Source organism: Aquila chrysaetos, chromosome 12 (genome assembly GCF_900496995.4).
Source record: "Aquila chrysaetos chrysaetos chromosome 12, bAquChr1.4, whole genome shotgun sequence".
In the NCBI taxonomy this organism is placed as follows: Eukaryota; Metazoa; Chordata; class Aves; order Accipitriformes; family Accipitridae; genus Aquila; species Aquila chrysaetos.
In genome coordinates, this window is record NC_044015.1 from 26,643,753 (window position 1) to 26,659,855 (window position 16,103).

Consider the following 16,103-nt stretch of genomic DNA (forward strand, 5'->3'; position numbering starts at 1 on the left):
CAGCCTGGAGAAGAGAAGGCTCCAGGGAGACCTTATAGCAGCCTTCCGGTACCTAAAGGGGGCCTACAGAAAAGATGGCAATGGACTCTTTAACAGGAAGCGTAGTGATAGGAAGAGGGGTAATGGTTTTAAACTGAAAGAGGGTAGATTTAGATTAGATATTAGGAAAAAAGTCTCTGCTGTGAGGGTGATGAGGCACTAGAACAGGTTGCCCAGAGAACTTGTGGATGCCCCATCCCTGGAAGCATCCAAGGCCAGGTTGGATGGGGCTTTGAGCAACCTGGTCTAGTGGAAGGTGTCCCTGCCTGTGGCAGGGGGTTTGGAACTAGATGATCTTTAAGGTCCCTTCCAAGCCAAACCAATCTATGATGCTATGATTAATTTGTATAAACCTTCCAAAGAGCTCAGTTTTTCTTCCTCTTGACCTTCATTTGATTTTGCTTTTGACTACATTTGCACTTCAAATTAATTTGGGCAACCATTTGCAGTACTTTGGTAGTAAATGAGCATCCAATACTCCTGTAATAGTGTTGGATCCTTTAATTGTACATAGACCCTAAGTACTACAGAGTTTTAAAATCATTACAGAAAATAGAAGTTTTGAGTACTCAGGCAGCACCTAGAAGAATTAAGGTAACTACAGTAACACCATTCTTGGGTGCCTAGATATTTAGGTAATTGAAATTATTTCTCTGAATTCTTGGTGGCAGGCTAGATTGCTCGTAGTAGAAATTCAACATATTTTAGATATGGAAGGTTTATTATAATTTTGAATTACAATTTTCAGTAAAGCTACAGAATTTTTATCCAGTGTGAGCAGATGCTTTTCAGATTGAGAGCACAGCACAGTTGTAAAGCACAATGAACAGGACAAGTGGCACCAGATTATCTAATATTTAGAAAATGCAGTGAGAAATAATGAAGGTTATTACAAATAATTGAATCTTTAATATTTTATCTTGAGTTTACACTATGATTTCTGAGGTAGTATATTAGGAAAACAATAAAAAGAAGAAAAGTGAACTTTTAAACTCACCTCAAAATAATCTGGCAGCCAATGTATATCTGTTACTGGTTTTTTATGACTATACTGTATGGAAGAGACTGCACAGTATCTCACTAGAGTTGGCTCTGTGCTACTCTGCTGGACTTGCATAAGTGATTCCTAGAAATGTTTTAAAAAGAGATATCTTAGTGTATTTCCAAAATACAACAGTAGACCTGTCAAAGAAAAAAGGTTACTTTACATACTGTTAATGCTGCTTCACATATTTCACATCAGTTTATAGAACTTTTTAGGGGTCTAATACCTTCCCTTTAGAAAAAAATGGAAAACATCAAAACAGGCCTTTGGATATGAAGCTCTAAAAAGAATTGTGACATGCCTTTACAGGCGCATACACATCCACTTACGTTACTAGTTCCTCCTTTGCTCTTAGGTCTCTCTTCTGCTTACCCCCTTTATAGTCTCCTTCCACTGAAATCTGCTTCTCATCTTCCAAGCTACCTTTTTTCTGTCCATAAACTTCCAGAATAATTTTCAGTATTACATTCATCAACAAATGCTACATGTATTTGATAGGCTTCATAAGGCAAGAGTTGAGTATATGTTGGTGGCTATTAAAGAACAGTCTTATTGAAGCCTAGGTCTGCACAAAATGCAGTGAAGCTATTAAGCTGGACTAATCAGGTATAAATTATATTGTGATAACAGGTTTATTTCATGAACTCATCAGGTTTCTTATCCTTTCTAGTCTCTCATTACAAAGATTATCTACTCCTCTGTTTTGCGTCAGGATACCTTCACCTGTTTTTCCCCCCAGACATACAGATGTACTGCAATATATTTAGAATGGAAGCATTCACCGTGCTAACAGCTGTTATCTTGATTCCATCAGCAACAGTTTTTGCATTTTGCAGCTTTTCTTCATGTTGAGAAATATCCCACAGTACAACCTACAATGAGAAAGGAGTATATTATGAATTATTTCATCCTTTATATTAATACACATTTTTCAAATAGAATTCATGGAAGTTTGGGGGAAAAATAACAAATTCACTCTCTGCACTAGAACTTATGAAGTCTTTAATTGCCTCTTCAGTCTGATGCAATCAGTTGAAAGACTACACTTGTCCCAACAAAAAAAAAAGTTTTTACAGCTTGACCTATTTATCAGTACTACAAAGAAGAATTGTACAGTAATGGCTCAGCTATGGAATAACCAGGCATAACTTCAGTACAGGATCAGAGAATTTCTGAGAATTTCTGAGACTGACATCTGTCTTTTGACCCTATGTGTTACTATGGATGTTGAGTACATCTCCTCACCCTTATTTTTATACTGTAAGAAAATACAGAAATATCCAATTTTATTCTTAAGCAGAGAATTAACACCTGTCCATTGATGCAGCCACCAGCAATGATACTTGGATCACTTGGACTGAACTGAAAGCAGAAAATGTCTTCAGGACACTCCAACATTAACTAGAAAGAAGAAAAACAGTTGAGAAATACAGTCACACTGATTGTTTGTTCTCTTGTTATTTAAACACTTGGCATATTTAAAAGTCTTGATTAAATACCTGAGGATGCATAGAGTCAAAAAAACTCCAAAAAAGTATTACTGACTGCTGCAGCAATGATTTATCAGAAAGGTTAACTTGCTCTTTGTAAGAAAGCCGGTCTCTTGCTGACACTGCTATAATCCCTGATTGAGAGAGAGAACGAATTTTCTCAGAAGAGACAATTCAAGTTTCAACATGCTGTTAATTATTCGAAGTCACTTGCATTTATACCTTCTGAATACAGTGCAAAAAAAAGAAAAAAAAAAACCAACCATGTATTTATATTTTTCTTTTTAGACATCAACTTTGAGGAAATTATTTTTGTTACTTAAAATTAAGTTATTTAACAATGAGCTGTAGAACCTAAGCATTAGGATAAAATTCAACTTTTTTGCTAGTACTCCTTAATGGTGTAATACTGCACCTGAAATGATGTGACAGGCATATAGTCCTGGCCACCCATCATGAAATCAAGTCTTTTGTAGCTGAATTAATTTCCTATACAGGCTGCAGTGTTGGCTGTTAGTATGCTGTGCAGCTAGGACATTTATATAGAACTTAGTTGTGCCTTTAAGCCTGGCTGTGTAGAGCAATAATCCATGGCAGGGAGCCGGAGGAGACATTTAGTATGCCTCGTGATGCTCCCTGGCATTCAGCAGAGCCAAGTCCCATTGTGGCTGTAACATTCCTCACAAGTATTAGGCATGCTACAAGAACCAGCCTTGGGGAGAAGAACAATGGTATGCAGAGCCACCAGAAGGACCTGGCAGAGTTGCAGCCCCACTTAAATGAGCCTATAAGGGAGATATTGCCATTTCCTATGATCTCTACTTAAACATTAGTGAGGGACTTCGCATGGCCTGTCTGAACTCTACAAAGAATTTGTCCGTCTCATTTTTCACTATGTCTCAAATCAGCAATTGAGACAGACATACTAAATCAGTTTTGATTTGTTTTTCAATTTAAAAGCTGATGATTTTATGAAAGATGGATATTTTATAGCCGTCATATTATACATGCCATTCAAGTCTCAAATCAGTATTTTAATAGCATTACCATAAATGGTTGGATGCCAGCAAACGCAGCTAATAGTTCTGTCCTTGAGATACTGCAGATCTGTAAATGATTGGTATGCTTTAAGATAAACATCTGGCTTGCCACCAGAACTGTTTTCATCTTCTGCTAGGGCCTTCCAGTCATCAAAAAAAGCATTCATAATTTCATTTTGCTGCAATGCAATCTCCATTCTGTTTTGTGAAAAGAACAGTTAACACTTTCAATAATCCAGATATGACTGCTCAGTAGTAGAATCACAAATATTTCTGTAAAGAGGCAGCTTTCGTTTTACACAAAATTATGACTACAGTAGTAAAAAAAAAAAGTATTAATTCTTCAGTCATGCATCACTGTAAGGAAACCCTTCTCCATTTAAATATAAATAACTATTTGTACCAATAATTTAATTCTAGTTCTCTGTGGATCAAGTACAGTGGAATTGTCCAATTCTTGTGCAAAAGATGTCAGTAAATGGGACTTGTCCCATGACTAAGGGCTGTAGGACAGCACCTTTGCTCTTCTGCATAAGCCTCTGCTTTAGTGAGCAGTGTTTGAAAGATCAGCTTTGCAGCTTGTTCAAAAAGATGTATTGCTATCAACTTTAACAGTTCTAATATCTATTTAAACCAACATTCATGGCATAGACTTCATGCTAATTTTTGTAGAAACAAATATTAATATTATTTGTTAATATTAAAATAATAAGCAAGAGAAAATCCAAAACTGTTGTGGTTTAACCCCAGCCAGCAACTAAGCTGCTCACAGCTGCTCACTCCCTTCTCCCGCAGTGGGATGGGGGAGAGAATCAGAAGGGTAAAAGTGAGAAAACTCATGGGTTGAGATAAAGTCAGTTTAATAGGGAAAGCAAAAGCTGCGCATGCAAGCAAAACAAAATAGGGAATTCATTCACCACTTCCCATCGGCAGGCAGTGTTCAGCCATCCCCAGGAAAGCGGGGCTCCATCATGTGTGATGGTCATTTGGGAAGACAAACGTCCCCCGATTCCTTCTTCTTCCCCCAGCTGTATATGCTGAGCATGACATCCTATGGTCTGGAATATCCCTTTGGTCAGTCGGGGTCGGCTGTCCCAGCTGTGTCCCCTCCCAACTTCTTGTGCAGCCCCAGCCTACTCGCTGGTGGGGCGGTGTGAGAAGCAGAAAAGGCCTTGACTCTGTGCAAGCACTGCTCAGCAGTCACTAAAACATCCCTGGGTTATCAACACTGTTTCCAGCACAAATCCAAAATACAGCCCCATACCAGCTACTATGAAGGAAATTAACTCTATCCCAGCCAAAACCAGCACAAACCCCCAAAAGCATATATAAACAAACAAAAAAAATCAGTATTTGACCAGACCAATGGTCCACTCAGACAAGAGTTCTTGCTTGTATTCTATATTATTTCAGGTAGCCTTTAACATGTATTGCTGCAGTAATTTTACCTTAAATGTACTGATGTAAGAAATTCTTTCAGCTTCTCAGATGACAGGCTCTCTTCTTTTTCTTCATTTGACAACTGTCTAGGAAAATACTGTGTGGCTGCATTTTTTTGATAGGTCCTAACCAATTGGAATAAAATTGAATATAAGTAAGTATAGAAACAATTTCAAAGATAGAAACCCATGTAATGTGTAAAATTAAGAGCTAAGTATATTCAGTTTTTCTAGAAACTCTTTGGAAAAGAGTGAAAGAACAAAGATGCAAACAGAGCATCCAATTCTGTTCTCTTAATCAGTTTGTAACTGAGAACTCCAGAAGGGTTAATTTACATAACTTTAGCTGAGATCAGAGACAGTGTGTAGCTTAATAAGCTGATAAATATTTTCTCACACTTACCATTTTGTCTGAGTACTAGCCTCTCTTACTTTTGGAACCATTTGTATGCCCACATCTTTTTCAAGTATTTTAATACTGAAAGTTTTGTCTTGATAGGATGTGCATTCAAAATAACTGTCTTTTACTTGTGAAGCATTCTTATCAGTAAATGTAATTGGTGCACCGAACTTCTTGCGTACTCGAGAAATCATATACTTAATCTGGAAAAGAGATATTTCTGTAGTTAGCGGAGAGAAAGTTTTTGGAAAGTTTGTTCTGTGAAATGGCAACACTCATATAATTGTAGAATTAGTTCTATTGATGATGTTTGTGCTGAGTTTACATATATTTCTACATTTTGAAACTCTGAAGTGCTTATATAAATAACCTACATATGTAATAGAAGATAGGTTGGTATTTCTAAGATAAGAAGTTGCCTCTAGGTAACGGTTTGGATTATTGCTAGTAGGATAAGAGAATTACATTTTCTAATTCATGCAATATCAAAACTGCACCTTTAATTAAAGGATTGATTTGCAGGAGGTCATACTGCATTGGACTTCCAAGACCTAACTTTTCAGCCCTTCCCTCTTAGTGTAATTCTCAATTTTGGGTGAGGTATTTCATCTTCCCTTGCATTGCCTAGGAAGAGAAAAGTACCGCAAGGAGGATGCACAAAAATTTGTGTGAGGAGTTTCCTTATAGTGAGAACTAGGGAGGAAGAAGGGATGCGGCTTGACTTCTACCCATAAAGAGAAGTAGGCACTTGATTTCAGGCAGTAGAGAGGTATTGCTTTGTCTTGGATTCATAGGCAGGTACGTTTTCCCAGCACCTCCCACAGAACTGGAAAGGAATGTAGGCTGAGAATACTTCTGAGTGGACCTTGCCAGCAAGGTAGAATACAGAATACTTGGACTGCGAATGTGGGTTAAATTTAGTGACTGTGAATTAGCTTTAGAACTATCAGACATCTTTTTAAGTATAAGCAAGATGTCCAGTTGCTGAGAACTATCAAAACTTAGCCAGTCTTCCCTGGACAGGGATTTAGGTATTGAGTAAAAATCACTCATGGACAGTTAAATGCTTGGAGATGCCACACACATCACAACTTAGGTGACAGCTGTGAGTGGATCTACTTTTTGGATGTATAATTTTCTCAGTATAATTTGTAGGTGTAGTTAATCAAATATGCCCTTCTGTAAAGTCAGCTTGTAATACCTGTAGTTGGTAACATTTATTCCGAGGTAGAGAGCCCTTAAAAGTGTTGCATGCTACTTAAATGCCATCCATAAAATGAAACAGAGTTCACTGGGCTCCACAGAAACAGAACTAGGTCCGTAGAATATAATTACAATGACTCAACTTGCAATCTGACCAGATAGTAAATTGAGCAAAAAGTGGCAGAGATGCTAATGACCAAAGATGATGAGGACTTTTGAACTTACAGCTTAAAAAGTATGTCCAATGCAATTTTACATACCTTATTTGCAGGATTTAAAGAGAACAGAGTTGTAAAAAAAAAAAAGTTTCTGCAGCACTTTCAGTTTTTGTTAAAAGTCGAGCTATTTCTCTATTTCTCTCTTTTTTTTTTCTTGAAAGACCCCAAGCAAAACTAGGATTGCAACTTCCAGTTTCCTGACTTTTTTTTTTTTAAGGAACTTAAAATAAATTTGGGGGTTTTTTATATTTATTTGATTGACTAACATCTGTTGATTCTGACCTTTGTAACAGCGTCTTTAACAGATTCTTCTTCAACTTCCTTTTCACTGCCAAGAGAAACCCAGGGTTTGTGGACAGGAGGCTTATAAGGATGGATTTCCAGAGTTTCCTCTCTATTTTCTTCTTCTTTTTCTCCTTCTTTTTCTTCTGTAGTTTCTGGAGGCTGTGACATCAGTGAGAAATGGTACTTTTTCAAAAATTTGTTACTGAAATGTAAGTATGCACTAGAAACCCAGTTTTCAGTCTTTAGTCATGCATTCTTTACTTTTGTCTCAATGCAGTAAGTCTGGCTATACTGTGCCCCTGGGTATGATTGGGTTAGGTCCTGTTCATTCCTTTGTGCATTAGAATTTTCCAATAAATGTTACATATTTAATATTTAACTACTAAAGAGGGACTGTTGTTTTGAAAGAAAATCACTATTATATAAAAGGAATTTATAGTGATTTTCTACATTGGGCCCTCCTGCCTGGAATTGCAATTTGTTTTTCTATTAATTGTTACTTCTCTTGATGCTGGGTGACAAACTGATGTTGAAAAATTATATAATCTACCCATAAACCTTCTCCTATGATGCAATGCACAAGGGGAAATCTTCTATGTATCTAGAGTTATTGAGAACTCAAGAATATTTTAAAGTATGATTTGAAGAATATATGCATACAAATGGTGAAAAATAGGTGTCATATTTCTTTGAAGATGTCCAATATATTATAGTCTTTTATTTTTATGTCTTAGAAACCTGGGTCATGGCAGAGGAAATTAATGCTTATGATAAAAATGCAGCAATGGGGGTTATACTGGCCCTCTGAAGTAAAATACAAAAATTTAATTCAGTCTTTCTCAGTATAAAAGATATTTTTACAGTGATACGTGTATTTTTCCATGGTCAGATTTAGCTTTATAGAAACACTCTGGCATGCCAAGGGCATCAGATGTTAATGAATACAATACCATTCCTGAAGTATATGTTTGAGACAAGATTCTGAAATATTAATAGATAGAACAATGCTGTGGTATACTTGGATTTTCTTACCTTCAGAAGGTTTTCCTTGGCTTCCTCAGAAGCAACAAAGTAAAAGTTCTGTCCATACTGGAACTTTGCGTCAAAAACTACCAGAAGTTCTTCCCCTGGATATTCCTATTTTAATTAAAACAATTAGTGGAAAACTAAAAACAAATAACACACAAAACAGACATGAACCTGTGACTGGCAAAGCTACCACTAGTGTAAATTCAGTATCTGGTTAATCTTGTGGTCTTAACACAGAATTTCATGTGCTAATAGAAAAGAACAGATGGATTTTATTTTGTAATAAAAATACGACTGGGACAAAACTAATCTTTTCATACAGAGAATTAAAGAGAAAAGAAATAGTTTTAATGATTTTTGATAAATAGGCCATGAATTAGGAGAAGCCAAAATATGTGAAGCTCTGCCAGTTCACAGAATCAAGACCAATAATATTTATGTTACTTTTAGCATATTTTCAATCTAAAGTAGTTAAAAAACCAAATGTGCATGGTGAGCCATGAGAAACTTTGAGTTGACAGTGGTCCATGACCTATAGCCGTTGGATATTACAGCATTAATGTATTTACACAGAGTCAAACAAGGGCAGACCTTATCATTAAAAGAATGTATACTCTGAGAGCATGAAGTCTTAAAGTGAGAATGAAATAAGCTACATACTAGGACAACTTTTTTGATAGGGTGGAAATCAGAAATAGTAGCTCTTGTTTTCAAGTCCTGAATGATGTCCTCTTTTTTAATAAGTTTGAAACAATTTTCTTCTGTGACATCTTCATCAACTCGGCAATTAAAAATCTCTTGAGTCTTTGTAGTGAAAACTAAAGGAAAGATTTCTGGGTGGCCTATAAAAGAAAGCAAAATTGCTTGATAAACAAATTCAGAATGTTGTTTAAACATGAAGATATACTGTAATAATTCTGTGTCTTTTCTGTTTCCTAGCAGAATGCCTTTGAATCCCTCAGCTTAGTTTTTGGTCTTTTGGAAAGCATGGAATACAAATTATATTACATTTTGTTAATCTTGGAAAAGACTCTACCTAACACTTCCCACTTAATAAATATGTTATTCTTCATATGAGGGTTTTTTTTCCTCTCGATCAACAGGTGATTAAAAGCTTTAGTGAAGAGTCATTAATGAGCTGCTTTTAATACATTAAGGACACAAGTGCATAGCTCTGATTTAAGAGACCCCTTGAATAAATACACTCTAGTCCTTCCTGGTAGAGCGGTGCCATGTTAAGCCATGTTTAATCTAGATGAGGCTTCAATACCCTCCCAAATGAGGATGCTTTTCTGATTTTGGACTTTCATCTTCCTCTCATTGAGTTCAGAGTGCAGTTGAGTTTATTTCTCACTAAGCAAGTGAGACTAAAGCAAGGTCACTAAGATTCAAGCCAGATATTTATTTTCAGCTTTGCTGGAGAATATACAGCTGTTGTTTTCTACACACATGACCTCTGTTAAGTTCATTCGTATTAATTTAGAACAAGCTATTTCTTATCCTAGTTCCGGCACTGTTATCTTCACTGGTTTTAGTGAGGCTCGGTGCAGTTAGGTGACCCATCAACTGCGCTTTGCAAACAATCTGAAGATAATATACAGTGCTTCTTGTTAAGTGTGTGTCAGCTGTGTGTACATAACACTGGTCCTTCCCATATTACATGTTCTGCCTTCCAGCTCACTTAACAGCTCTAAGTGATTGAGATCACTATAGGCCCAGCTAGTCGAATCCTGCTGCCTAAGAGACTCTTTTCTTCCTTTGCAATACTGCCATCCTAGGAGACTGCTGCTCTATGTCTCAGCTGCCATAGTAAGAGCATTCTTCATGAAGGCTGCTATACTTTTGTCTGAGAAGGCTAGCAGATGTTCACTTTGAATGTTCATCTTTTTGATAAACTGGAAAGTGTAAAAGATTTGGGGACAGGTATACATGGGATTTTTATGAACTTAAATGGGCTGCCTTTTGTGATAATAGCTGATACTTTCTATAATCTTTGTTTTATTCTCCTTTCTTAGTTTGAATTATTTAATATTTTATCTTAATTCCCAGCACCTGTGGTATTTTTCTCTTTGTGTATGCCTTAAATTGAAGTTGATATATTTAAAATTATTATATTGACCAGCTGGCTCAGCATGTTTTGAGAAGCCATGTCTAACCTAAGCCAACAAGGACTGACAAAATGATAAATCGTCCTTAATCTCTATCATTCGGGAAGCTAAATCTCTGCATAAGCCTATCGCATAATACATAATGTTTGATGAATCTGACATTTATCCTTTAAAATCTTTCAGTGCTGCTCTTCCACTGCATCTGCTCTGCTATAGTCACTCACTAAAATTACTGACATTCATGGTGCTTCATACACCCTGCACTATACCAAGTATGATTTACTTAGTGTTCACTAGTCATTTTGTAGCACGCACAATCTATTTGTAGCATGCACAGTCCATTAGTTCACTTTCTTCACAAGTTGTAGTCAATATTGCATGACTTTCCTTTTTGATATCTCAGAGATTTCCAGGATTTCTGTGTGGATGCTTCCAAAAAATAAAAAGTCATAGGGATTTTGACTGGGAAACACCTCTGAAAGTCATCTGGTCCAAACTCACTGTTGGTACCACCAGACCAAGTCAGGTCTTGTTTATCTTTCGCAGTCCCTCTGCTTGCCATTTTGACATCTACTCTCTGTAGCTAATGAGGCCAAGACCTAGATTCTTCTTTTGCTTATCAATTTGGCTATAAGATCAGGCTCAGAAAAAGTGTTATTCTAGGGTGATTTGAAACATTTAATCCTTTTAAGGCACTGCAAAAGTTGATCTGCAGGACTCCCAGGTCACCCTAGCCAAGGGCATGGTATCATTAGGAAGTAGACTCAAACCCTAGTACAAATTGCAACACTACAGATATACTTGACATTTCAATATATTGGAGCAAAAAAAATTAGACCTCCTTTTGCAAATTCAATTTCATAGGATAGAAAGAGGATAGAAACCTAGAGTTGCACACCAAAACAGAATGCAATTTCCATCCTCTGCCATACACAGCTCACAGGACAGAATGGACAGGAGAGCGAAGGAACAAGAAACTTGTACATATCTCAGTCCTCAGAGTTGTTTATGTGGCTAGTGCAATTAGGATGGCTAGAACCTACAGAAAATTTATAAATGTAATTTGCTGATTCTTATGTGAAATTTTTTCAGAATATTATTCCCATGGCTCAAATAAAGTAAACCTGACCAATTAGATTTTTTTTTTTTGATACATCAAAAATCCTAATCAGGAGCAACTGTTGTTTATTCAGGAAGCTTGTATGATGTTATTTTTTAAAATGCGGAATCGTGCATACAGCCCTGTCCACAAATGCTAATGCTAAAAAAATCATTTCAAAGAGATGTAGGTTTCAGTGTCAAATGAAACAATACAAGCATGCATTAAAGTTAAGCAAAATTACAATAGACATCACTACGAGAGAGAGTAGAGTAGGACAGATAGTCTAAGTGTATTTTCTTCAATGCTCTATTGCTGTAAGTCCAAGTTAAAAACAAAGTAATGATCAGAATTAAAATATGGACATCTTTTAGTCTAAAGGACTAAAATTTTATAGTATAGAATGCTATACTGTAACAGATTCTATACTATAGAATCTATATTATAGATTATAGGTTCTATAGTATAACATAAGGAGCTGATACTGGAATTCTTACTATTATGAACATTTTTATTGAATGTTCTTTTTGAGTAAAAAGTATGTAGCATCTAACCAGAGGCTTCACATTTTTTTTCTGATAGTAAATTATATCATTTGTAACAGTCAACAGCTCTTAGTGCTATGAGAACTTCTCAAAGGACCAAGAAGCTCTAAGAGAAGTAAAGAACACTTGCAGGTCTTACGCTAAGGAGGTACCATGCAGGGACAGTGTCTGCATATAGTAGCATTATTTTCCCGCTTTTAGCAACAGGTTTCTAGCAATAGTTTCGATATTATGGCTCTAACCTTATTTGCCACTAGGTGGAGGTAAAATTCTCTCTTACTGACAAAACTAAGTATCTCCAGGATCACCGAAAATACATCTGAGGGATTACTTACTGTCCATTTTCATTAATTGCAGCTTAGCCATTTCAGTGATGCTAATCAGAGTGCAATTTTCACTTCCACCTGTGTGCTCGTAGGATTATATAGGAAGACAAGTGATTTATGATTTCTTTAAAAATTACCTAGTTTGTATATTCCTACTTCGCCACATTGTTTTAGCTTTTAGCAATAAAAGCCATACTGTTAAAAGCCAATTAAGAAGATAACCCTTTGGGCTGTTCCTGTAAACCATAGATAAATTTTACATTGAGATCAATTTAAGTTCTATCTGAGGAAGAATTGCACAAATCAGGTCTGAAGAAAAATCCAACCAAAAATTATTTGGTGTTTAAGAAAAAAGAATATATTTCAATTCAAATAATTCTGTATTTTAGCTCTTAACTATGGCCACACTTAAAACTGCACTTTTCTTGCATATAAGCCAAAAGAAATGCTTGATACCTCGTGACTTTTAAATGGCAGATTTTTTTTCCCCTACAAAGCAAAAGATGTTAATCAATGTCTACTGATATCTGTGATTAAAAAACACAAGTGATACGCTAAAATCATCTTCTCACCAGATTTAATAATGATTTGACAAAGATCAAAGATTAAAAAATGATAAAAATATTTCAAGTTTTTCTTTCAATTGCTTAACTATTATTAAATGCAAACATTTTGCACCCTATAATTCTGTTGTGATGCTTTTTATTTCCCCTGATCCCAGGCTTCTCTCAACCCAAGATAAAAACAAACCCTTGCCTGTTTCAGCATTCCTTGCTGCACTGCCTGCTACTCAGAGAGTGGTACTGTAATCACTACTGTAATAGCTGCACCTCTTCATAGTTTCTAATTTTTCTCATTCATAAAAAATATTTCCTTTTCATTCCCTGGCATTAGTAACATTGAAGCTTCAAAATGCTTAAAGTATTCCAAAACTATTACTTTAAAGCCCGGTCGTCATAGCACTTACCTATACTAGCCATAGAAAGATCAACTTCATCTTTTTTACCTGAAATATAACGACATGATGTTATCAGTAATTTTTCTTCCTAACAAAGTAACTATAAATACACAGTCCTGTCCTTGTTACGGCAATATTTAAAATATCTCTCTATATTTAAAACTAGACTGTGAAGAGGAAACAATAATTTCTATTCAGTTCAAATTTAACATCAGAAATGAGTGAAACCTTTTAAAATAGATCCGTATCTTAAGGAGATGTTAGCATATTTTGAAACTATGGAGATCTAAACCTCATTTTTATTTTGAGCAGGTGGTCTGCATAACAGAGAAGCCATATGAAATCTGTCATCTTGTGCACACTGCCGTTCCCAGGGTTGAAAACTGCACTGACTGCTATCTGATAGCACCTGCTTGGGGCAGTTACCAGGCAAATCGTGTCGTGTGAAGAAGAGATAAATGGGCAAGGCTCGCTAACGTCAGACAGTAGCGGAACTGGCAGGTGTGCAGGTAGGAGCAGACCTTAGTCCCCTCTGACAGTGGTGAGATGGGCAGGCTTGCTCTGGGTGGCAGGGTGCTGCGGGAGCCAGGCTTTCTTCAGCTCCTGAGAGAGGGTCTGCAAACCTCACAGCGAGGTAGGACAGGAACAGATTAGCACTGATGCGCAGAATATTCTCTGCAGCGCAACAGCTATTAATCAGCTGGGAGGGAAAAGGTGATTAAAAGGTGAAAGCAACTTCAGGAAGGTGGCTGTCATGGCAGAAAAAAAATATCTCTGAAACAAAACAAATAAAACCCAAGCAAAAGTACATTCCCACCTTTTCTGAGAATGTGCATGAATCATTGGAAAAAAATATTTGTATATAGCAAAGGCTCATTAGCCTTACCCTTCATTAACTATACTTTAATTATACTTTATAAATGACACAAGTGAGATAGTATCTCAGCACATCTCAGAAAAAATGCAATAAAATGCACTGCAAAATTAAATTGTGAGACTTTGGTATATTTTCAAGCTCTGTTACTGTACCTTTACAGTGTGATCCTGAGCACCCGAACTCCTGCTTCTGGGGGCAACTCTCTGCCTGACGCTTTCTCCCTGGGCTGTTAGCTTTTGTGAATCTCCCCACTTAATACATATTAAGCCTCCCAATTTCCCATTCAATAGTGTTATTATAACACCACAAACCATTAAATCAAAACTACCAAGACAAAACATAAATACTGCAATGTAGCTTTTTTATGTTCCTTATACTGGTTATAAAACCATAATCAGTAATTGTAGATCTCTCATTTATATAAAATAGCATATTCTAATTTATTGCATGTTTACTTAAATGCGTGGGCCCAAAATAATTAAGGTAGCTGTCATGTGAGACCAGATTACTGCTTGTTTCATTGCTCCTGTACTTTACATACCAAGCTGTGTTCGTTTTCCTTTTGAGGATTCTTTAGCTTTGTTTTCACTTTTCTGTTTCTTTGCTGAGGTTTTTGGAGCTTTCAAGGAGGTCTTGCCAGATATGAGATTTTCTGACATTTTTTCAGATTTCTCTAGAGAAAAATACATACCATCAATAAACTTTAAACAGACAATGGAATGCACCATCTATGAGTGAAAATTTGGTCCATGATTTTATGTAGTTTATCGTTACAGTATTATTTTCATATGCAGCCAAAGGTGTGTTCCATAATTTTAAATCATAAACTGTATTTTGGTATGATATGTAATAGATGGAAATACTTCTTCTGTCCAGGGTGATTAAGTATGGAAACTGATTATCCAAAACAGTGAAAGGTTAAATTAGGAGAGGGGTTTCTCTTACCCTGAGCTACAGTGGGAGGAGCACAGGTGAAAATTCTCCAGTTATAAATATTTGTCCCAATGTCCTTAAGTGTACATCATTACTCAGCTGCACAAAGTATTTCTGTGTTTTTTTCTATTTCCAGTTAATTTTTCAGTGTAGCTCTGTGGGGGACAAACTTGGAAAGAAGATGTATGCATAATTACATATAGCAACCACACAGCTGGAGACGATGCTGTATAGCAGGCTACTCTTGTTTCATTTACTTTCCTTCTTCCCAATATCTAGAATAAGGCTGAGAACAGCAGCGTAGAAAAGGCTCAGTTCCATTGCAAAGAAGGAAATGCAGTACAGCCTGCCCACTGTACAGACCGCACAGCACCATCATGTGGAAGGTACACACATAGCAGCCCATAGAACAACTAAATCGGGATGGTCCACATTCTATTAGAAGTATTGAAAATTGTTTGATGTTATTATTAAACAGCTAGAGGCGTTCAGCTGGGATAAGGACAATGGGACTCTCTGTTTGCGTCCTTCCTTCCTCTTCCATGTTCCCACTTTTTTTTAAGACTGTAAGCTGACTGGGAGAGGAACCATTTTTTAAATGTCTACAAAGCACCTACAGTATTTGGATGCTGTTATAATTTTAACACTAAGAGGAAAGCAGATGCACTTACAGGACAGCAAAAGATGGCACCTTCAAGAACTGTGTCATGACCTAACTATTTCTGATGAACTCTTACAGCAGCTACAGCCTGTCTGCCTGCACATGCAAACAGTGTGTTTACTGTCAAGAGGCTTAAGGTGAAAAGGTGAGTTTATAAAATAAGTGTTCTATCTTGAGACTTTCCCAATGAAAGGCCTAATATAGTGTGAGCATTGAAACAAACACGCTGTGGCCTGTGCATTTGCAATTTCTGTGGTCATCCTGGCTTTGGGATGGTCTTTCATTCCCAGACCGAGAAACAGTGTTTTTCTGTTTTGTAACACAGTTCTCAAATACTCCAGAAGCAAGCAATATAATTTTACCTTCCAGTCTGAATTCTAGTTTGGGAGGTGGCCACTGATGGCAAGA

General features: G+C 36.6%; 1 protein-coding gene across 5 annotated transcripts in view; it reads right to left on the reverse strand.

Annotated features, from left to right (window-relative positions):
• Positions 1 to 16,103, reverse strand: part of DNAI3 (dynein axonemal intermediate chain 3) — a 31,354-nt gene that overhangs the window by 10,763 nt on the left and 4,488 nt on the right. Inside the window, exons 2-14 of one of the 5 annotated variants that reach the window (XM_041127733.1) lie at positions 15,047 to 15,203; positions 14,643 to 14,774; positions 13,234 to 13,272; positions 8,849 to 9,030; positions 8,192 to 8,296; positions 7,157 to 7,318; positions 5,457 to 5,656; positions 5,063 to 5,179; positions 3,622 to 3,812; positions 2,584 to 2,708; positions 2,396 to 2,485; positions 1,867 to 1,956; positions 1,037 to 1,165 (exon numbers count right to left, since the gene is read on the reverse strand). In XM_041127733.1, coding sequence (XP_040983667.1) covers positions 1,037 to 1,165; positions 1,867 to 1,956; positions 2,396 to 2,485; positions 2,584 to 2,708; positions 3,622 to 3,812; positions 5,063 to 5,179; positions 5,457 to 5,656; positions 7,157 to 7,318; positions 8,192 to 8,296; positions 8,849 to 9,030; positions 13,234 to 13,272; positions 14,643 to 14,760 — 1,548 coding nt within the window. In that variant the 5' untranslated portion in view covers positions 14,761 to 14,774; positions 15,047 to 15,203. Of the gene's footprint in view, positions 1 to 1,036; positions 1,166 to 1,866; positions 1,957 to 2,395; positions 2,486 to 2,583; positions 2,709 to 3,621; positions 3,813 to 5,062; positions 5,180 to 5,456; positions 5,657 to 7,156; positions 7,319 to 8,191; positions 8,297 to 8,848; positions 9,031 to 13,233; positions 13,273 to 13,516; positions 13,717 to 13,745; positions 14,024 to 14,642; positions 14,775 to 15,046; positions 15,840 to 16,103 lie in introns of those variants that run through there. The other 4 variants (XM_041127732.1, XM_041127734.1, XM_041127735.1 and 1 more) reach the window with 4 other exon arrangements.